At 37.6% G+C, this 23037-nt stretch overlaps 2 protein-coding genes across 2 annotated transcripts in view; one reads left to right on the top strand and one right to left on the bottom strand.

Moving 5' to 3' along the window:
• Window positions 1–15223, bottom strand: part of LOC136266342 (rap guanine nucleotide exchange factor 1-like) — a 30611-nt gene extending 15388 nt beyond the window's left edge. Inside the window, exons 1-12 of the mRNA XM_066061360.1 lie at window positions 14976–15223; window positions 9382–9418; window positions 8537–8639; window positions 8115–8199; window positions 7922–8048; window positions 5915–6059; window positions 4446–4537; window positions 3915–4379; window positions 3824–3863; window positions 3630–3764; window positions 3314–3515; window positions 2300–2430 (exon numbers count right to left, since the gene is read on the bottom strand). Coding sequence (XP_065917432.1) covers window positions 2300–2430; window positions 3314–3515; window positions 3630–3764; window positions 3824–3863; window positions 3915–4379; window positions 4446–4537; window positions 5915–6059; window positions 7922–8048; window positions 8115–8199; window positions 8537–8639; window positions 9382–9418; window positions 14976–15003 — 1590 coding nt within the window. The 5' untranslated portion in view covers window positions 15004–15223. The remainder of the gene's footprint in view (window positions 1–2299; window positions 2431–3313; window positions 3516–3629; window positions 3765–3823; window positions 3864–3914; window positions 4380–4445; window positions 4538–5914; window positions 6060–7921; window positions 8049–8114; window positions 8200–8536; window positions 8640–9381; window positions 9419–14975) is intronic.
• On the top strand, window positions 15198–22798 carry LOC136266349 (allograft inflammatory factor 1-like). Its single transcript, XM_066061371.1, has 7 exons — window positions 15198–15363; window positions 16151–16212; window positions 16931–16997; window positions 17052–17093; window positions 18707–18805; window positions 22006–22069; window positions 22590–22798. The coding sequence occupies exons 1-7, from the start codon at window positions 15351–15353 to the stop codon at window positions 22672–22674; spliced, it is 432 nt and encodes a 143-aa protein (XP_065917443.1). The 5' UTR covers window positions 15198–15350; the 3' UTR covers window positions 22675–22798.
• Window positions 22799–23037: the final 239 nt, after the last annotated feature.

Raw genomic sequence — 23037 nt, forward strand, 5'->3', positions numbered from 1 at the left:
TCGAAATAGGAATCAAATGTCCATGTGTAGATGACATCCCTGTTTCATTGCATTATATTTCTATGATCCCTACTCAAATATAAAATTTCTATTTTTCCTTGCACTTGGTTGTTTACTTTTTTTGCAATATAAGGAAAGAACAGCGCTGTCCAGATATATTATTAAAAATCAACTGATCAACTAAATGTGTGGCCTGACTATCATTACTGAAAAACAATGTGGCCATTACACTTCAATTTGAGCTATGCTCCACATCATTACAAATAAAGAACAGAATGAGAAGCACTTCTGCAATCAATCCATTTACTACAAAAATTGTTATTAAACTTGTACCCCAACTATCAATTACTGAGATGTGTATGGTGGCCATTCCACTTCATTTTCAGTTATTTCTACTTACAAACAAAGAACAGCACGAGAAGCTCTTCTGCAATCAATCAACAACTTACTGCAAAAATTATGAATAAATTATGGAAGATTCAGAGTGTGATTCAGAACTATAGAAAACGTAACACACTAACCATGAATCAACACCTGTGCGGTAGTGGAGAAAGAAATGTAACACAAAGGAGGGCAAAGGTAAGTCCATTATGCATGCACTGCAGCTCTTGTGATTGGCAAAAGGCACATCTCAGGCTGAGCAATCTCTAACAGCAAAGGAATCAAAACTGTACCAGGTCAAGTCATGATCTGCTGGAGGCATCAGTCAGTTAGTCAGTCAGGCAGACAGCAGAAAATTCAGTTAAATGAAAAAACATTTAAAATTCCACAGAAACTTGTTGGAGGGGTTAGGGATTACTCTGCAAGCATTGTTGGTTTTGAGTACACCTAACCAATAATGTCAAACTGTCATGAAGGAAAAACGGGGCTGGTTTTAGGGTGACATTGTTGGCCAGAAAAGCACAATCCCTTCTATCAAACAGTACGGTAGTACGTTCAAGTAGGGATTCCCCTGAAAATGATGCATGCCACCTTAAAAATCATCCTAGAGACATCTTATGCCACGAAAATTACTTTTACGGAATAATATTAGTCGATCTAACATGAAATACAGCATTAAAAACAAGAAAACACTTACCGGTGACAGGATATAGAATTTTTTAAAAACCTCCAAAACTTGAAATTTTGTCTCACTCACTGACCAGTCACAAGCCTAGAGCCCAAATGAAGCAGCGCACACTCACCATTTTATGCCACAACAACAAACTCACCAGTGGGATGTGCTTTTTGGGGTTTCGATGAGTGTACGCCCTGCGCACCTTGTCTTTCCTTTCATCTTTCAATCAGGTTGATTGTCTTCTTCCTCAAGCATCGAAACCATACCGAGGCATTAATTTTCCGTATCAACACTATTCTGTAGACACCACAAAACTATTTCAAAAAGCGCTTATGCTGCTGAAAGAGCGAGGTGCATATAATTTCAAGTGTTGCATGTGAAACATTAAGGCTGCAGAGTTGTCACTTCGACTTTTGCCATCGCCTGGACTGCAATTGACGAAGATATTTGTTGACGGACTGATACTCGATGGCTTGTTCCTCTGAACACACTGACTCAGCCGGACGGCGAGATCAGCGAGTGATTGGATAGTACTCGAGTGGAATTTGTATTACTTCATCCTGTTAGTCGAGACTAAGCTCCAGACAACTGAAAGGGCCTGTACATTCGAACAACTTCCGGTCCAGGTGAATAGAATGCGGATCATCGTACTGAGACAAATCATAGATCTGAGCGCCACTGCTACTACGATCAAAGGTAAGCTATGCACACTACTACGGGCCTATGTGCTTCCAACTCTGGCACAGTATGTACTTTAATAAGCTGTTCAGGAACTTAATATCTAGCACACAAGTTACACTGTAACTAGCTGTACTACAACAAAAAACTAAACAAACTAGTATTTAAAAAAATGTTAATTTAAAAATGAAGTAGAGATCTATGCAAAATAGTGAAACAAGAGACGAATGATAGTATTACAGCATAGCTCGGTGGGAAAGTCCCTATTTTGGCATTGAGCAAAATTAAAGCTAATGTGCCAAAGCACGGACTTTCCCATCAATCTATGCTGTATACCGTCATTCATCTCTTGTTTCACTACTTTTAATTGCATAGATCCCTACTTCATTAAATTAACAATTTTTAAATACTAGTACAGTACTATAGTATCGTACAAGTGGCTAAAAACCACATTCATGTATACTAAAACAGATCTCAAAATTTCATCACTAATACTAGCAAACGTATAAAGAATCATTATGCTCTATTAAGTGTTTCGTTGTAACAACTTTTGCTATTACTCACTTTAGGAATGGTGTTTCTTCTCTTCTTCTTTGCTGGGATGGGTGGAGGACATTCTGACAAGATCAACTTGTGGGAGTACAGCTCATCAGGAAAGTTGTAGTCGACTTTGAACAGACCTTGATAGGCATTGACTGGAGGAACAAAAAACATGAGCAGTTACAGAAACTTTGCACATGCGTATGCACACATACCTCTCCTGTGTGCACACATACCTCTCCTGTGTACACACACACACACACACACACACACACACACACACACACACACACACACACACACACACAGCACGCACAAGGGCACATACACACGATGAGGTCACACTCTGCGTGTAAAATACTTGTGTATGTACCATGCATGCACACGTAGAACTAGTATTAAATCAAATAATTATATGAAAAACTGTAATTTAAAAGGGGGATACGGATCACTGAAAATAGCCATGAATCGCTGGGTTATTAATGTAAGCCACAAATCCCTATTTTGAGTTTAATATAACAGATTTTATTAACAAGACACATACACCCTCAAACCTTTACAGCATAACAGCATTTTAGAAAGAAAAAAAAAGATTTAATTTAAAAGTAGCTTTCCTTCAAGAATGAAAACAGTGATTCATTCACCATTCTAGAAATCTCCTTGAATAATATAACCAAAATTGTAAATTTCACAGTTTAGTCAGAAACACCCAAATTTCCTTTTCACTTGAAACTTACTAGTGGACCTATACTCCTTGCAAAAAAACTCTACAGGGTTGCTTAGTTGAAGGATGTTTCAAGGCAATAGTTTTTTCTATTAGGATTTTTGCAAACAACATGGACGATACCTATTATGAACCCGCTATTGTGGTTCAATATATAAATAACTGGCTTTGTTCGATTACTCTAGTAGAGCATACGCAAGTAGACAAAATACTCTAATTGAACAGTTGTTGTGGTGATCTAGCATTCAGGTAACAGACTGACTCATACATAGATTAGACAGCTTTAGGCATAACACATACTTACAGCAACTTACTGTGTTTTTTCTTAAGAGGAATAACTGGTAATCCTTCCTCTAAATTTTCCATGTATTGTCTATTGTAATTTTGAATTGCCTTAACATCTTCTCCACCCTTCTCTATCAACTCTTTCGGTAGAGGTAGTGGACCCTTCACATTAAATTCCACCATGTTTCGATAATTGGGATCAGAGGTAACCCTGTCAGGTGGCACTGGAACCTACAATATGATGGAGTACATTACAACTGACGGATGTACACAGAAACAACAAAGATGTGTACCACAAGGTTCAAAGCTAACTACAATCACTCATACTACAATACATACACATACATTCTCTGGAAGTGGACTTGGTGGCTCAGGGGAAAGTTCCCAGGTTGGTGGTCTCATGTTTCGATCTAATGAGGCTGTTGCAATTGACATAGAACGTCTCTGTTTAACTGGTACTGGAGGGGGTTCTTCAATGGGCTGTAGTGTAATACATGATTACAGTACATTGACCATAATCAAACAGTTTGCATACTTACAGTTTCTGCTATCTCATTCAGAGATGACATTCTAAATTCACTGTGTGAAATAAAAGTGACATCTGTATGTACACACACACACAACACATACCTCAAAGGTTTTTTGTTCCGCTTTTTCATTGGGATTGGTGGAGGTTCTTCTACACTAGCCAACTCAGGTGATGTTGTATTACTTCTACTTCCATTAACAACATCAAAACTAAATTCCCCAGTCCTGCTACTTCTCCTGGGAGGCTTGGGTGGTGGAACAGGTTCATTGTTATGTGTTGATGTGTGGTTGTGTGAATTACTAAGAGCTACATTGTTAAATGAGTTAGCCATCTCAGTTTCAACTCCATGTTGATGTGGTCTACACAAAACCACATTGTGTGATTGGTCGTTGAACATGGAAGGTGGTGAACGTATTGGTGGTGACAATGGTCCTTCTGAAAACCTAGCATTGGGAACACTCTTCTTTCTGCCTTGAGGAAGAGTTATGTTGACATCACTGAAACTAGCCGATGTACGTCCTGTAAGGAATACTGAATCAGTTGGTACCGATGAAGACATCATCATTCTATGGGGAGAATGATACGTAAATCAGTGGAAACCATGCCTACCATGTAAATGGTACGATACTCACCCAGCTGGAAGGGTACTGATACTGATCGGAGATGTATCTCTAGTCATTTGGTCAGCCTGATTCTGAGCATCACCCATTATGTGGACTAGGTCCTAGAACAGAACAAGACAATTTAAAGTAGCAATGATTGGCAAAAGGACTACTCTAATATAACAGTTACCACTACTCTAATACAACAATCATTGTTGAACAATCACTAATACAACCTTCAACAACAAACTGTGGGCAGGTACCTCATATCACTCGCAACAGTTCCCACTTCTACACACGTTATCAAAATAGGTGTCAGCTGATTACTAACTTAAGATGTTAATCACCACGTGACTATTGGATTGTTTAAAAATGCTTTACAACAATCAGTGCAGTGATTCTTGCCTGTAAATCACTTCATATCACTAGTACAGGTTCATTGGACAATAGAAATGTGTGGCACAGCTACCAGAGGCTTTGCTTTGTTTGTGAGAACAAAAGTGTCCATAATCTTTGTGCAGTCTTTACTTTATGCAATGAGACAAATTTATTAGTCAGTACATGGTTATTACAACCAGTTCTAATTGAAGAGCACCTCATATACATACAGTGTGGGATCACAATTCATATACGCCTTGCACCGTTGTTTATAAAACGTGACTGTGTATGTTGGTATGTAAGACCAGAAAGATAATTTACACGTCAATGGGGTATCTGTGCACTACAGTTGCTGCATTCCCTAGACAAGACTAGCAGTGTTAGGAGTAACGCGCTACTTATGTAACGTGTTACATAATATTATTACTTTTGTGGTAACTAAGTAATATAACGAAATACGCTATAAAAACAGGTAATATAACTCAAGTTACTTTACTAGCAAATGTAACGCGTTACCTAAGTAATATAGTTACTCTAATATTATGTAATATTATTACTACAAGTAACGAAGTTACTAATCTCGTTAGTTATCCACTGAGTAACACCTAGCCACAACGAAGTAATGAAGCCTACCGAATGAAGCTTATTCACCAGCTTCTTACTTATAACCAAGATTTGCACATTCCCCCAACAATGCCATCATGGCACGTGATAAGGTGGTAGTTTCACACGTGACAGCTTAAAGCTGTGGACACAAAGTAATATAATATGTAATATTACTATAGTTACTTATTTTTTTGGGTAATATGTAACTGTACCTAAATAGTTCGGTTGCAAGTAATATGTAATATGTAACTAGTTACTTTTACAAAGTAACTTGCCCAACACTGAAGACTAGTAACCCACACTACTAAGTGAGATAATGATGCTTGGGCATTTGCTTCTAACAATGTAAGTAAAGTTTCTTGTTAAAGGAAGCAACAGTAGCAACTGAGCATCACCGAGCAGGGAACTTGAACCTTGTAAGGCCAGTGCTCTAGCCACTTGACTGAGCAGACAAACACATGATGCAAACACACACGTATGCATGTACACACTATACAAAAAAAAAGTTCACTAACCTCAAGAGCTTGTTCAAACCCGCTCACATGGAACCTGACATCACTAGCAGTGGTTTGAAATTTTGGAGGAGTGTCTACCCACCGTACCAACTCTGCTAAATTGGCGAACAAACTTTGTTCCAAGCTTGTAAAAGTATTTTTGATACTGTAAAAAATGTGTACGTAGTTGTCATTTACACAAGCTTGCACACTTTCAATACAAGTTAACAAGTCAACAACAACACCTACTGCTTAGTTCCCTCTTAGCTTAAAAAGAGCTGCAAAGCAAATTACAGGGAGATTAGTTGAGAGTTCTGTAGCCCTTTTGCTTTAATTTAAGTACCACACAACATATTTTGTACTTGCGTGCGTAACAATTCGTACAATTGCTATAGCAGTGTACACTTAATGTACCAGTTGTCACACACACAGCTATAATCAGCAAAATATAGTAGAGCGGTAAACTGCTAATTTGCTACCAACATTAAAGTTGTTTTGTTAATTACATACATTCCTTGTGCTGCATCGCTTCATTGCTCTTTAGACAATACCTTGACAGTTTTATACAGTTAGTTATTTTCTCAATCTGATAATATTGTTATGCGGGGCAGTTAACAGCTCTCATCAACACACACACACACACCCACGCACGCACGCACGCACGCACGCACACACACACACACGAAATGGTCAGTTGACAAATATTGTGATATGCATGGCAAAGCATGTACACACGCACGCACGGACGCACACACACAAACACACATGTACACACAAACACATCACATATTGGGTTTCTTTGAAGCAGTTTAGGAGCACATATACATATGCTTGAATGACCTGTCCACACCCAAGTGAATAGAGGGGTTGTATAGTAAAAGTGGAAGCCACTTGTAAACTACACTAAATGTCTCTGCATCACTGGTCACTTAAGCTAAAGGATGGGTGCAGCAAACCACTGAACAGATGGACTCCCTGTATATAGGTCTGTTCACTGTTCAAACCAGTACTACATGTAGAGCTGATAACATATATAATTATGGTGAATAAATTATCGATGAAACAATGCACAATTACTGCATATAGTTAAACTGTACTCCACTTATACAATAGTATCATGTATGTAGCAGACACTTCAGAGAAACAAGCACAATTTTGGAATGCAGTTATAAAACTAAAGATTCCAAGAAACCATCCGTGCACATATTGTATTTAGTCATGGCACTTATCACTCCTCAAGCAAGCAAGTGTACCAGTCTTACATGGTTCATTTCATGCATGACTAACCAGTACATCAACTGGCCAGTTGATCAAACAATTTAATTACTGTGAATCTAGAAAGATGTGTAAACTTTCGTACTTAATTGAAGCACTCAGCAAATTTAAACTTTCACAAGTGTTTGCTGTCAACCTTAGGAGCACATTAAAGAAGCTTTCAAAATTTACAAAAACCCAAAAGTAAAAACACTTTAAGGTTCAGGGAAACTTTAGTTTTGATACACATTTTCACTTAAAAGTGGTTAGCAGAAGTACGTCTAATAATGGTTATATGTGTGGCCTTGCACAGCTAAACTGCAACATAATATATACCATAAACATGCAAATAATTTTTTTCAAGGGCAATGTTTTGGATCTGACAATATCCAGCAATATTTCACCTACACACTGGATTGCCATACTTTCGTACAACTCAGGTCCTTTCAACATGTATTGCCAGTACACTTGCTATTTCTGACCAGAGGACCAAAATAAATGTATATTGCATAGACAGATTTAATATACATTTGAATGAGGAAGCCACTGGTAGCCCACAAAAATACCCAGTTATGATTTATATACCCACACTGAATAGGAGTAAACACTACACAATTAATACACACAAGCCACTGTGTTATTAGTGGGGAATATAAATTGCAGGACTACAGGATCAAGAACTGCCAACTACACTGGTTACATAATGCAGTAACACTGGACAGCTACAGATTATTCACTTGATTCCAAATAATGCACACCATACAATTTCCATACCCTATATCACTCCTTAGTGGCTCCAAGGTTTTTGCTCGTTGAATGATGTTCATTACAAAGTCTAACTCCTTCAAGACTTCAGTCACAATCATCGTAAGGTTCTCTCTCTTAGAATGTCCAAAAGACACTACCAATACAACATGTATGTATAATGCACATATCTATTGGATCATAAATACAAGACTGTCAGTACCTCCAATGGATTCAATCAATTTATTGATCTTTGCTTGTTTCTGAAACACTAGCTGGAGTTGATATGAAGTACCAGTACTCACTCCCTGTAACAAACAAAATATAACTGAATTGAACCAATAATCATTCATAGTTGAATGGCTTTTGAGTCAGATTTCTATAAAAATTGAGATTAGATTATTATACTGATGCAGAAAAATTGATCATGTGTGGACATAAACAGGTGAGTTCATAAACCACACTGTTCATCAGAAACATAAATAAGGATGTATATTCGACTTCACTGTTCCAAAATCCTCTGCCACTTTTACTTTACTACCTTCTAAAATAATTGTTACTGCACACAATATTCCTCTGCTAGTGCAACACCAGAGCACACCATAATATTTCTAGTAAAGGAGTTACATTGACTGGGATACTCACTTCAGCTGATGTTGGTTTGCTAATGGTATGGCTCCTTGTCGTGGGTGAATGGTCTATCAAAGCCTTATTTTTTCCAGGCTTTTCCTTCTTTGATTTCTTTGTGCTGTACAAAATCAAACAATAAAATGCAAACACTATAATTAACACACTAGATGAGAAAACAACACCAAACACATTGCATGTACACTACTGTTTGAAATATCAAGGAGTATTAATGATAAACCTGTTGAATCACACTGCACACAATTAAAGTGTCAATGTACACGCTAGGTCACCATGTCACATACCGTATATGACCGTATAGAAGCCCAGGCGTTTATTTCCTATAAATCATTTTTGACCCGGCGTTTAAACGAGACTGGCGGCGTTTAAACGAGACTGGCGTTAATTTGGACCCGGGCGTTTATTTCTTACTAGCCACTCGTTGAGAATGACAGGTACCAGTAAAAGTACCTACGAAATACGAAATCCATAGCCCATCACGTACATAAATCCATTTGGACTCCTCTGCTGGGTGAAACATTGGAAGTCGGGCGGAAAGATGACAATGACCATGATAAATACGCTATGGCCATCACCAGAAAAGAAGGCATAGTCGAACAAGACAAGACATCATAAGACTGGTGACGAGACATCACTGTATAGTTAGCAGCTGACACGAGTTTAGAACCCCTTTCAGTGCATATCATTAACACCCCGGCGTTTAAATGAGCCCCGGCGTTTATTATGACAGTCCCCTAGCTGTACCCGGCGTATATTTGAGCCCCTGCGTGTATTTGAGCCCGGCTTTAATACGGTCATATACGGTACATATACACATAACTTTTATAAATAGTTAAACTTACGTTACTCTGTTGTTAACAGGAAGCGTCACAGACTGCCCTAGAGAAACAAGTATATATAAATTGATAAAAAACACACACAAGTGCTAGTGCTACAATCATATACATATATGGACACACATATACAAACCGATGCAGACATTTTGTGGGGATACTTTAATAGGGGAGTAAAAAGTCAGAATTATGTTCAAATGCTTTGTAATCTGAAGAGATCTTCATCTGTAAAAATAAAATCCTACCATCCCCAAAATAAATACTCACAATTCAATGCATATAAATAGTTACAATGATTGTGAAGGTAATATGCAACAGCCAGTATAAAGACCAGAGCCAGAATTCTAATCTCCTTTGAAATATGTACCACTCTGCGTGGGCAGTTCAAAGGCACCACCAGTGCCATAATTTGTATATTGCACTGCTGCAGACCGCAGCGAGTGCCATATAACTTATAACGCACTAGTTGCGGTTTTGTAGACCACAACGAGTGCATTATAAGTTATAATGCACCGACCGCAGTGCAATATGCAGATATTGCATTGGCTGCGATTTTGTGCAGCATAGCACAAGTGCCGGTGGCGAAGACCACTACGACACCTCACCTAATAGGTGGAAAGACACTTCACAGATCACTCGAATTCTTTTATAGCCTGACATGTAAAGGTCGATTGTGGGCCATAACGTCACCAATACGTATGAATGTTTACAAGCAGCCAATGGCGATTGAAAAGGCCAACGCGGGTGGCCACAACTCTAGTCTACATATATATAAACATACTTATACACCTTACTAGTCTGGTGCCATCTTAGCCCAGATTAAACTGTAGCCCACCTCGACAATGACTCAATAAAACAAATATATTCTAAATAATACTAACCTTTACGTTTGATTGTGGTAACTAGTTTTGTCATGCCACCAGATTCGAGTTTAGCCAGTGTGAATAATAAGAATTAGACTAGTATCATTTAGTAATTAGGTTTTGTTTACTTAAACCGTCTATTTAGCTGCTTTTTTTCACTAGAGAGAATCATTATGGCGATTAGTCTGGTGCTTAGTCTATATGTCATGCTGGCATGCTGAGCACTACATGATGAGAGTCGAACAGCGAATGCAGGTTAGTGATATAACCCATAGCGTACTAGCTTTCAATATCTCAGGTGGCTGCAGTACTGCAGGAGAACGTCATTGCAACGTCTGGCTTGGTTACCCACAATCAATGTTAGAAACCTGGCCTTTATAAGTGTTACAGCTGTCTTGTGAGATTCTCCCCACCTATTAGGTGAGTGGTACATAACAGTTATACAACGTGCACTCGTGCTCTGCCTGTATAAACGCACTTGCCTTCGGGCCTGATGGCCCTCAGGCTCGTGCGTTTATATCAGGCAGAGCACTTGTGGCCGTTGTATAACTATATAATACATAATATTATATGGATGGATATTAATACACATGTGGATTCTAATATTTCAACAACTGTTCATGAAGACAACTACTGTGAAGTGAAAAATTGACAGGAACATTTCAGATCACATGTTTCCCTTACTATCACATGTTGACGAACATGTGACTTGCAAATACATCAATTTCATGAGGAATATGTTGACAATTAACATGCCAACATTATGTCAATTTTTTTACGCTACACAGTGTACGCATCTAAAATGGATTCTTAAAGGTATCACGATTCCATATGAAGCACATTAATCACAGATTATATGCTAAAGCCATAGAGTCACTTAAGGTGGCGGTTACCTCACAATTTCCGGTTTGAAGGATATTTTTAAAATTCAGTTGTGAACACATTTGTAGAGCTACGCGAAAGCAAACACCGTTACATCGTAGACCAGCTCTTCCTCTACCTACATGATGATTTGTACGGCCATTAGATGCTGAACTATAACGCTATAGAGCCGATTGTAAGAGCAAGCAAAAATATTTTCGGCGTCAGTTTACGCAAAGCTTGTTGCACATTATGGCGAAGTAAAACGTGTAATCTATTCTTTAGCAGCATAAGCAGGGCGCAATCAACACAACTTCAGCCTATGCCAGGCTGAAACACAGCCATGGGATTTTGAAACGCTTTTGGCCACCGCGAAGGGACCTAAAACCTGCTGTAACATCGACAGGCAGTACAAAAATCTTTTTTTCTCGACATGCGGCACTGCTACAATAACTAATCGCTTATTTTACCCTAATACAGAGGTCTCCCTCACTAGTGTACAAGAAAAAACTGACGCAGAAAGTTGCACTAACACTTTAGCATACCATACAAAACCACAAATGACGTATGCCGCCGAAGTTTCGCGCGAACCACCGGCCGAATCCCCGTGAACAAAGCTTCTAAACTACTCTACTTACTTTAGTGTTTGCCTTCTTTAATAATACTCGCACAATAGTAACAAATTTCTTCTTGTTACAAGGCAATGGGCCTTAGTACACGCAGCTACCATTTTAATTATTACGTAAACACTAATCACATGACGCAATAAATGAATTTTTGTGGCAGGACGTATGGCTTCGTTTGCAATGGCTTCAAAACCACGACTTCCAGGTAACCGTCACCTTAATTTTATGCATTCAAAAGCAAAAGGAATGGCAAATGCACAATTATTTTTATACGCTACAGTTTAACTCTTAGAAGTTTTGTTGTGCATGGTTTCATACGTACAAATAATTAATAAGAACGATTTCACAAAACTATAGTATATGTTCCACACAACGCTTTTGTAGTGAATGTACACATGTACCATTCTTCGAAATGAAACAAAACACACATACACATGGACATATCACCTATAGCCGACAAACTATACTAACAAGAGGCAGGGAAGTACTGTATATTGGGGATCATGAAGAACTGGGCTTTTCCAGCCAAAGACACCACCCTAAAACCAGCCTCACTATCGCTCCATAACAGCTTGGTAGCATTCAAGCTCAAAAATGTCTTCAGACCAATCCCAAACCCTTCCAAAACGTTTCTAAGCATTTTTTAAAATTTTCTATTTCACAGAATTTTATGCTGACTGACTGACTGACTAACGATGCCTCTAGCCATGCAAGCATAACTCAACAATGGATAAGGCTACGGGCTTGATTTCTTCACTGCTCAACATTGCTTCATCCTGAGATGTGCCTTTTCACCAACAGCAATACGTACAATGCACACATCATGGTCTTGCCTTTGCTCTCCTTTTCTTTTTGCAAGGTGTCGATTCACGATAATGCGATGTGGCTTTCCTGTAGCTATGTCGGCTTATTGCCCGTATTTTCCATGGAAACTGGATTGATTACAGAAATGCTTTTGTACTATTCTTCATTTGTAATGCTGTACAATGTGTGGGGCATAGCTGAAAGCATAATGGCCACCTCCCTTCTGTCACGTAATTGATAGTTGGGGTACGTGTTCTGACACAAAATTACATTTATGGCATTCTTGGTGCTATTCTTTCTTTTGATGCGGTATGCATTAGTTCAGTAGTCACATTTAATTATGTTAAAAAGCAAACAAACAAGTAGAAGGAAAAATTAGGAATTTCAAATTAGGGATCAAAGACAAAATAAGTAATGAAACAAGGGAACAGCTACAAAGTGGCAAGCAAGGAGGTTGCCTATATTTGCAGAACACTAGTGGACGTTTAATCCAGTCATGGCAATAGACTGAAGTTTGGGGATTTAATGTCCACTAGTATATCTGCAGGTTTGGGAACCTCCTTGTTTCACTACTTTTTAGCTATTCCCTTGTTTCATTACCTTTTCTCTGATCTCTAAACCAAATTAAAAATTCTTTCTACAGTAATAGAGATTAGTATATCGGTCTATGTAATATTGCTGAATTCGCAGAATGCGTACCAGCTATATGTAGGTTGAGAAAAAAAGGTTTATTTGTCTGATACCGCCTTAAACTTTGTATGCGAATATTGTCCAACGTGTTTTATAAAAAAACAGCAAGCCACTTTAATTGTTATACTTACAGTTAACAAGGAGTTATTGTGTACCAAGCATAAATGCAAACAAGATGAGGGTGACCAAGTCATGTGATAAGTGCAAGACACTACATATACTGTAAATCAGGAAATTATCAACAAATTGTAAATATAACATATTTGTATACCCAGTTATGGTAAACAAAGAAAAATCATTATGGTAAATAAATGAAATGTAAGTTTCATGGTAGCTAGCAGGTACGGATGTAGTGGTCATTCTCTCTTCAAAAGTTATGACCATTGACATCAACTCTACTGGATCAATTGGTCAGTATATAGCGATTAGTTTTATTGTTGAATGAGAAAAGTGAAGCACAAAATAGCCTTACCACGCTAGCAAAATTTCTATATGCCAAGAAAGGAATGGGGTAAAGTTCAATGCTCTGTATGCTTTGACTATAGTTTGTTCAGTTACTTATAGCATCCTGTATAATTCCTTTGTGGATAGCCTAGTTCACATTATGTTTAGGTCACTAAATTACAGAAACCTAGTTTGTTCCCATACTAACATGTCCGGCACAACTTCATGCAACTTGACAATAAAACAATAATTGTAAGCTTGTGACCAGTATCGTTTGCAAATGCGTGCAAGATTATAAAATACACTTTACAATCTCACATAACAACAAAAGATATGTTATTCAAATACTCAGTGATAAAGTAACTACTCACAAATAACATTTGCCTAATAGCCATGATTCCTGGCAGGGTATATTTCCATGAAACAGCGATGATGTAAGCATGAGATAGCAACCAGTTGATTACTTTATGAAACATTTAAAATGTACAAGATACACAAACAAAAACATTCACAATAGCAACATAACAACTCTGGGGACACACACCACATTGTAAGTCACCCCACAAACCAGTCAGAGCATAACTAAAGTACAGTAAACAAATAAAGCCTAAGAGGGACAACATGCCAAACATTTCTACACTGAGATAGTCACATTGGTAAAACTACCCTGATGTTTGGTATTTTACTATGTGACGCATGTACCAAACATATACGCATGCTCTTCAACACACTACACTAGTACTACACACACACACACACGCACACACATAACAAGTCACATATACACACCACACACAACAACCATTCATCCAATAAAAACATTACTTTGTTCTGACAATTTGTTTCCTTAAGAAGACTCACAACAAAGCATGTAGTCCTAACCATTAGTAATGTAATCAACACTAACTCTATGCCATACTACAAGAATCCCTACCCAGTAATAAGGCAAGATTTAAAATATCACAAGTTTACCTTAGTGGTTGGCAGCAACTTAAAATGTACAAGCCATGAGAGAGTGAAACAATACACTACAGGTTAAATTTCATACATTACCCCATAACAAAACATTTACTAAATAAGTAAAAGATTTATCAAGTGCCTGCAAGCTTGAAACACAATGTACAGGTCTTATATTAGAAGATAGGCGAGGCCTCTTTGATTAAGGTGATACGAGTACCGGAATACAATATTAAAATTTACCCTTTTTATACTTTACAGTTATGAATACAATAACTATGATATGTCAGATTAGGTACAAGTGGTGTACAATACAGAAGCACTTCAGGTTTAATTTTTAACCTCGTTTTTAACTTACCTCCCATAGCAGGTTGCGGTTGGGCCATGTTGTATTAAAAAGGGTCACGCTATTGTTCTCCGTACACCGGCGAAATACCCCAAAACGTTGTCTTCTCCAAACTCAACTTGAGCTGAAAGTCGTCTTCGTTATAAACAATGACTCGAAGGGATTAGGTCTGTGGCGGCACATGGGAGCGCCGTGTTCCTACCATCTGTAATAACTCCGAAAATCCGCAACTGTTTTTTAATAACCCGAAGGAATCTTTTTTTTTTACTCTCAGGAGACTCCACAAGTTCGCCACAAATCAATTTGTGCTAACGATTTACCCGCTGTTCACACTTGCTGCGTTGGCACAAAGTGTTTGATCTCGACCAAGCTGTAAAGAGCTCGAAGATGAATTACCAGGGTAAGCTTTTAAATTGTATGTGTTAGTGTGCACCCATTGAATTTTATTGAACAATACAGACACGTGTTGGTTTCGTCACTTGATATATAGTAACAATATATATCAGTGTTGGGTTATGTTGTGTCGAGTTTTAATGTTTGTGCTGCCATAAAAATACAAGTTTTGTTTGGTGTTTCACAAACACATCTTCGAGTGATGTAGGAGTATCCCTCTGTGTGATTTGACACCTGTAATAGTAGCTGTGTTATGTCAGTATTGTGGGCAATCCATTACTGTTGCTTAACATTTGATTTTAAAGTTGGTAGTATGCCAAAAATTTGTACATACTGTATGTATGGGTCAGACTTAACGTTGTAACTCCCACATTAAATTAAGACCTGCAAAAGTTTTTTTTAGAAGGCACAGTATTGGCTTTGTTTTATAATAATTTACAGAGGAAACACTAAATGTACCCCATACAATAGGAACCACTGTACAGCTTTATACAAGACAATAGCGGGTGTAATACATACAATTAATTTATATTGGAGTGAAATACGTTATGCTTCACACTGTTTCCTTATATTCAACACTTGTATGACAGTGTGTCTTAGTCTATATACATTTTGGGTGTAGTATTATCAGTCATTGAGTGTTTAGGTATCATTGTTGCTGTAAGTATTCCATTTGTTGTTCCAATATAATTAGCTCATATCCATTCATCCTTCCCTTTGGACAGCATGTACTTATATGGGTGAACTTTGTTAATGTAGAAATGTCATATGACCTGTATATACCTTCCTATTAGGTGGAAAGGCTTATGGAGAGTTGAAAGATTCTCAGTTTAAATCACTGGAAGAAATCAATGAGGTACATAGTTGCGTTGTATTTTTTCTGTCGTAATTTATTTTTGTCACATAGCTTCTTTATATAAAAACAACAACAACAGCAATTTAATTGTTCTTTTGAACGTGTATATTTGGTGTCAACAATAGTAGCATGAAATTGAAGGTTATAAAGTTCCATATAGAAACTCTTTAGCATCCTTTCAAGTCTGTGTACGTACGTATCCTCTTTAGTAGTTGTTTATGCTTCTTGGATTGTTGTTATGAATCACCTGTACATCATGGTAAACAATGATGGCTTGTTTACACTTTCTATAAATGGCCATTACCTGGGGCTAGAGTGTACAGGGGTGCACTTATCACTCAGCAGTAAAACAGCTTCTGTGTGTGTTATCATAATAACAACCACTGTGCTAAGTAAATCAGGTACATGCATAATGTTTCTTAAACATACATGCAGCCATGATGCTGAGTACGTGTACAGGAGTGTATGTTGTTTGCACGTATACCGTGTGGAGAAAGCTTTCAGTTATCATGACTAGCCCTATATATATACACATGTGGTGCCTTATATACTTATGAACAACACTGTGTTGTACTCATGTTCTTTCCAACAGTATGTACAACCTACTGTGTGAAAATGTATGTTCTTTGCTTAGAGTCTCATGTTGTGTTCTGTTTGCTGTTTCACCTTATCATGTTTCCTTTCTGTACTTACATCACACATGTTCTCATCACTATAGCAATTCAGGACAAGTGGCAAGTATGATGATGTAGAGGAGTTGGATGAGAAACTGGCTAAGTACCAACGTGAGTGAAATATCCACTGTATAGCTGGTTGTGTTATAGTCTGGTTATGTGCAGGTCAGTTTATGGAATTTGATGAGAACAATTCTGGAGATATCGGTGAGTCTAACACCCTTGCTATATAGAGTACCACTGGTGACTACTGACTAGGATTTGAACCTGGATGTAATACCATCACCCTATTTTAAAGTAGCTGGGAAATTTGTCATGCTGATTAATTACGTACAGTGGTTGTCTTTCTACCTAGAGCACAAAAAATCTGTGATCCGTATATTCGCTATACCCATCAGCTGCATTGTATTTCTTGCAAATATATCTTTGTACATCATAGAGCTGGTCTACGTATGCATGTATGTGGTATTCTTACTATGAATACAACAAAAGATGTCTGTTATTAAACTAACACAAGAGTGTGCACATATACTTACTAAACTAAAGTGGCTTTATTGTTGTGTAATTCTCAATCACAATTTACACTACCATAAGTGTATTAAATTTTGTGGGTAAAATTTTCGTGGTCTATGAAAATACAAATTTGCAAATGTATTAAGTTTCATGGGTGAAAATTTTCATGGTCAGTAGAAATTTGTGGATCCATTAAATTTGTGGTGACCACATTAAATTTGTGGTCAGTAGAAAATCATGAGGGCGGGCAATGAACTAATCACTTGAGCAACACATGGTCTCACATGGTCTCATGATGGATCGGAGGAAACGAACACCATAGAGGAATCTTGCATGCTGGGATCAAATCGGTTTCAAATACTTGAAGAAAGTCCATCATGTGGTTTACCAGATCACATCACACATTAATGTGTGTTCTAATAGGATTTTATGAGGAAGGGTTATTGATCAAGAAGTGGGATCAATTTTTGTGGATATGTCATGACAGCCACAAAATTTTATATATAATCAGCTATTTACCTATTGCATCGTTTATTGAAAGCTGCATGAACCACATGTTGACACGTAAAACATCCTACACAATACTAGTGAAATTTCTATTCATGCAGTATATGAGACAAGGAAATGTAGCCAGTAAACAAGGCAGCCATATCATGAAGTTATCAGCTACCTACGGGTGAAATTTTGTGATTGACGTTGTGTTATGAATGTCACTTGTGAACTGTTGCTAGTTAGTGGTGGTCCATAGGCTATTGGTTTGTACCCCTCAAATTTTGTACAATCAATCATTCACAAAAATACATATATTTACCTTAGAAAACCTGCAAATGTTCTTGTAATTAGTAATAGATGACTATTTTTATGCTACATACGTTCAGGGATGAAGCTATAACTAGATATAGTACTACTTCTGGTACTGGACTGGTAGGCATTGCAACAACAAAAATTTTGCAGTCCTATATAGAAGGTTGTGGTCTATGCCGTATAGCCAGAGACAAAATTTTCTGAGTTGAGGTCCAGTAAATCTTTTTCTGTATTCGACAGTTTATAATCTGACTTCAGCCATTTCAAGTGGAAGCATTTAAGGGCCGGAGAGGCTGTTCACAAATATAATTCAAGGACATACTAAGGATTTAGTATTCCCAGAGTCATGAAATTTGTTTGCCAGCTATCCACTCATTCTAGTTCTATATTTAACACATGTTGATACAGCCAGCAGCAGTAAACTGTATCAAGCTACAGTAATGTGGTCCTGATTTTGTGAGAATTGTTTGGTAAATATTGATTGACTATCATGCTTGTTTCAGACATGATGGAACTGAAAAGAATGATGGAGAAGCTCGGTCAGGCTAAAACTCATTTAGAATTGAAGAAAATGATTGCCGAGGTGGACACAAATGGATCAGGTAATTAATTATGACATAATGTACATAAGTGGTGTGGTATAAGACCTTGGAATTATGTATAATTCATTTTTATGACAATTTGTCTGAACTGCACAGTCAGCATTTCCCTATTAACAAGTAGTGTGCTAATTGACTTCCTGCTAAGTTGTTGTGTAGGTCACTTAGTAATGTAGTGGTTGCCATAGTAACTAAGTGGTGTGTGTAGGTGATAAGTAGAAACATGAGGTGTTAAACAGTAGCCTTTGTTTAATTGTCAGCTGGGTCTAGAATTTATGACCCGGACCTACATAATTTAATAAAATTATGCACAGTTTTGCCTGAAATATCTCCTGGTTAGGGTTTATAAAGCATGGTAGCACACAACTCAGATAGCTTTCAGATGGAGGTGTCAATACCCTACATACTCACATGCACTAATTATTTACTCTATTTGTAGTGCAATCTATTACAGAGTGTATGCAAACACTTACCACATTGTTCCTCTGATATTTATACACACTGTAGTAATGTCAGATCCATTACTTTTCCTCTAATTCCATGTGCTATTACTAGTTAAAGCACTTGCGTGGACGGAGATCAAAATGAATAAATATTAGTGCTATTATTTTCATATACAGCACTGAAAGGAGAGCATTGTGTACGTATACAGAAAAGACAGTACTGTTTATCATGTGCGTATCATTTTAAATTGCTAAAAGTAGCCAAAATAATGCTATCTGTTTGTATCGTGGCCAAAATAAGACACTTACCGATTGTCTGATGGTTGAAAACCAACGTGGTTCGAATGAATGCTCTGATTAACAAAGACGACCAGAAAGCACTTTAAACCAGTTTAACTAGTATTTGTTGTGGCATTACTTGTATGGGCGTTGCTTGTATTATTATTCTCAACCAAATCTAATAATCATACAGTACGATAGTAACTGTATAGTAGGGACCACAAAGGAGTAGGCATGGCCCACGAAATATTATCACCCAAAAAAAACAGCCTCAATTTCCCTTGACGACAATGAGGTAGTATTGGTTAGGTAAAACTTAGCCCAAACAAGCTTTCAGATCGACCCGAAACGCTTTCAACAAGTTGCTACGGATTTTAAAAATAATTTATTTAACGTAATTTTCTACTGACTGAGTAAGTAAGTAACTGACTGATGCCTTCAGACAAGCGTAACTCGAAACAGCAAAGGCTACGGGCTTGATTTTTGCACTGTTCGACGTTGCTTCGGCCCGACAGGTGCCTTTTGGCATACCGCAGTATGTACAATGCATTCTTCATGGACTTACCAGTGTCCTCCTTTGTGTGCCATTCATCTTTGCTGACAGCGAAAAGTGTTGATTTGGCAATAGCACGTGATGGCTTCCCTTCGTAACCGAAATCGTCTGTATTTTTCATAGTGACTATTTTGATAGCAGAGGTGCTTTTCAAACAGTTCTTGATTCGTATTGCTGTGTAACAGGTTGAACATAGCCAACAACGAAACGTAATGGATACTTCACTTTTCAGACAATAATTGATATAACCGGGGTGCACGGCACCATTTACGTATTTCAGTGTGTGTGGATTGCAGAGGTGCTTTTCGAACAGTTCTTGATTTGAAATGCTGTGTAACGGGTTGAACATAGCTGACAACGAAGCATAATAGATACTTCACTTTTTAGATGGTAATTGGGGTGCATGGCACCATTTCAGATGCGGTATGCATAGGTTCACCAGTCATAATAATTATTTACAAAAAAAAGTTAACTAACAAGTACACAGAAAAATTTGGAATTTTCAACTAGAGTAGGGACCATAACACATCGATAAAAAGTACTGAAACAAGCTGGTTTAGTGCATGATATTAAATCACAGTAAAACAATAGGAAGTGTTATATCCCTACAGTGCATTTCCATTATGGTATCTTGAGCACAGTAGGGATATAACACTTCTTATTGTTTTACTGTGATTTAATATCATGGACTAAACCAGCTTGTTTCAGTACTTTTATCGATGTGTTATGGTCCCTACTCTAGTAGAAAATTCCAAATTTTTCTGTGTACTTGTGCAGAAACATCTCATCTTCGTTGTGTATTAAACCTATGCTGACTTGACAACAGCTGCCCACAAACATCTGGCTCCCGTATTAAGCAATTATTCCTGAATGTGGCTGCATACAGTGTAGCTATATATAGACACAATAATAGTTATAATTGCTTAGTATACTTTGAAGTGGGACACTTATGAGCTCTTGATGGTATGTCACATTCAGCTAGCTGTTCTTATCAAAAGTTTGCTAGTCTCTACATCAAAATAAGATAACATGTTTGGTTAATGATCTTGTATTCACCTTAACCCTTAAACCCGCATGTAATTTTTAGTAACAATGCACTGAAAACGCATACGACGATAAATTGGCTTTTACGCATCTCCTCAAAGAAAACGCTGTAGCTGTTGAACTAATAACTCTACGGCTATGCAATTTGTGCTGCTATATTTGTGATGTAATAAAGAATAATATGATACCAAGAGATTTACCCTTCAACAAATGTATGGGGCCAAAACTTGCCAAGAAACAACATGTACGCAATTAAAACACGCATGCCAATCCATACCTCCAGAAAATGGGTCATAACTCTGTCCCAGTTCACTGTATCAAGCTGAAATAAATGCTAGTAGATTCACCACGCATTGGAGAATCAAGGCATATAAAGGTCACGTAAGTCAGACATTCATAAAAATGGCTTCCAGACCATGCGTTCACGAGGTAGGGGAAACCAGATGTTTATCTTCAGTAAACCAGCCAATCTATGGGAAACCAGCCAATCTATGGGAAACCAGCCATCACAGATTCATCCATTAGTAATAATAATTGTGCATATTTTGAGCTTTATAAAAAAACACCGATATATCGGCACGTGCAGGTTTAAGAGTTAAGCACACATTCTATGTTCAAAGTTGGTAAATAAATTTTCTGTGTACAGCTGTACTCTGGTTTCCTGAGTGCTGCACTTCAAAATGTCCAAAATTTCTACATGTATGTTCTACTAGAGTAGTACCGCTATTTCAAACTTCTGTTCACAATTGTGAATATGCGCAAGTACAAGCATTAGTAGTCATTGGTGAGTAAATACGTACACTTTACAGTTTAAATTAATCTTGTTCGTGTGGTGTGTAGTTGGATAGTACGTATAACTGTGTTTACTGATGATCTTGTTACAGGAACTATCAACTATGATGAATTTCTTACTATGATGTTAGGAAAGAAGTCAAGTATCTTGAAACTGTAAGTTGATTAAAGCAGGGCATTTTTCAGAAAGGCAAATGGTGCACTGATCTTACCATATTGTGGGAAAGTCTTGGTATTGTGTGTAAGAGTAATGGTGGCTACTTTCCTAAAATTTTCTTGGGGTCCTAGCTGGCAATACATATACTGTATGACAGAAAATTTTGACAGAAGAAAAATTGGGCAAATCAGATAAATTGGTCAATTGTTAATTTGTCAAATGTCATCGAGTACTCATGTAATTATTGTGTCAACATGTAATTGTCAAAACTAATGAAGTGTGAATTTGTCAATTTTTTCTGTCTAAATTTCCTGTCCTATGGTACAGAATTTTGTTTTCTTGCTCTTGGAAACCCTCTCTGGGTTAGATCCATAATACCACCTTATATCAGTGGTCATCTTTATTAGGTCAGGTCTCTAAGCTGTACTTCAAGACCTCATTATTAAGGCCGTATTTTGGTCTCAAGGCAGCCCTACTGACGAGGTTATACTGTAATTGACTGTTGTTTTTTCTCTACAGCATTTTGATGTTTGAAGAGAAGAACAAGGAGAAGGAAATACCAAAAGGTCTCCCTCCCAAAAGAACCCTGGACTCTTTACCCTGAGTGGGTCGGTGCAATCAGAGCATCCTCTATAAGGACTAGTGACGTGTATTGTATAAACACTTCTATGCATGTAGACCTTTGTACATATTTTTACTACTTTATATTGTGTTCACTCTACCTTTGAGATGTGTTATATGGGTGTATGCTACTGTATGTGTGATTTGCGTAGCATACTGGGGGAGGAGTTAAAAACATTACGAACTCTTGCACATAGTTTATAAATTAAAGTTCTACAAAGCAAGCACCATTCATTTGTTCATCACCATGGCACCTGACGAGTTCTTTGTGATCGGCTTACTACCTGTGTGACTAACACCACAAGTTTAATTACCAATAAATGTTGTGTTGAATTTTTGCATTAAG

Source organism: Dysidea avara, chromosome 9 (assembly GCF_963678975.1).
Source record: "Dysidea avara chromosome 9, odDysAvar1.4, whole genome shotgun sequence".
Taxonomy (NCBI): domain Eukaryota; kingdom Metazoa; phylum Porifera; class Demospongiae; order Dictyoceratida; family Dysideidae; genus Dysidea; species Dysidea avara.

Bases quoted from the DNA above. Each gene is read 5' to 3' on its own strand.
- LOC136266349 (XM_066061371.1), top strand. The intron at 16,213-16,930 runs GTACATAGTTGC...TCATCACTATAG, and splicing joins CACTGGAAGAAATCAATGAG to CAATTCAGGACAAGTGGCAA. The intron at 16,998-17,051 runs GTGAGTGAAATA...GGTTATGTGCAG, and splicing joins GAAACTGGCTAAGTACCAAC to GTCAGTTTATGGAATTTGAT.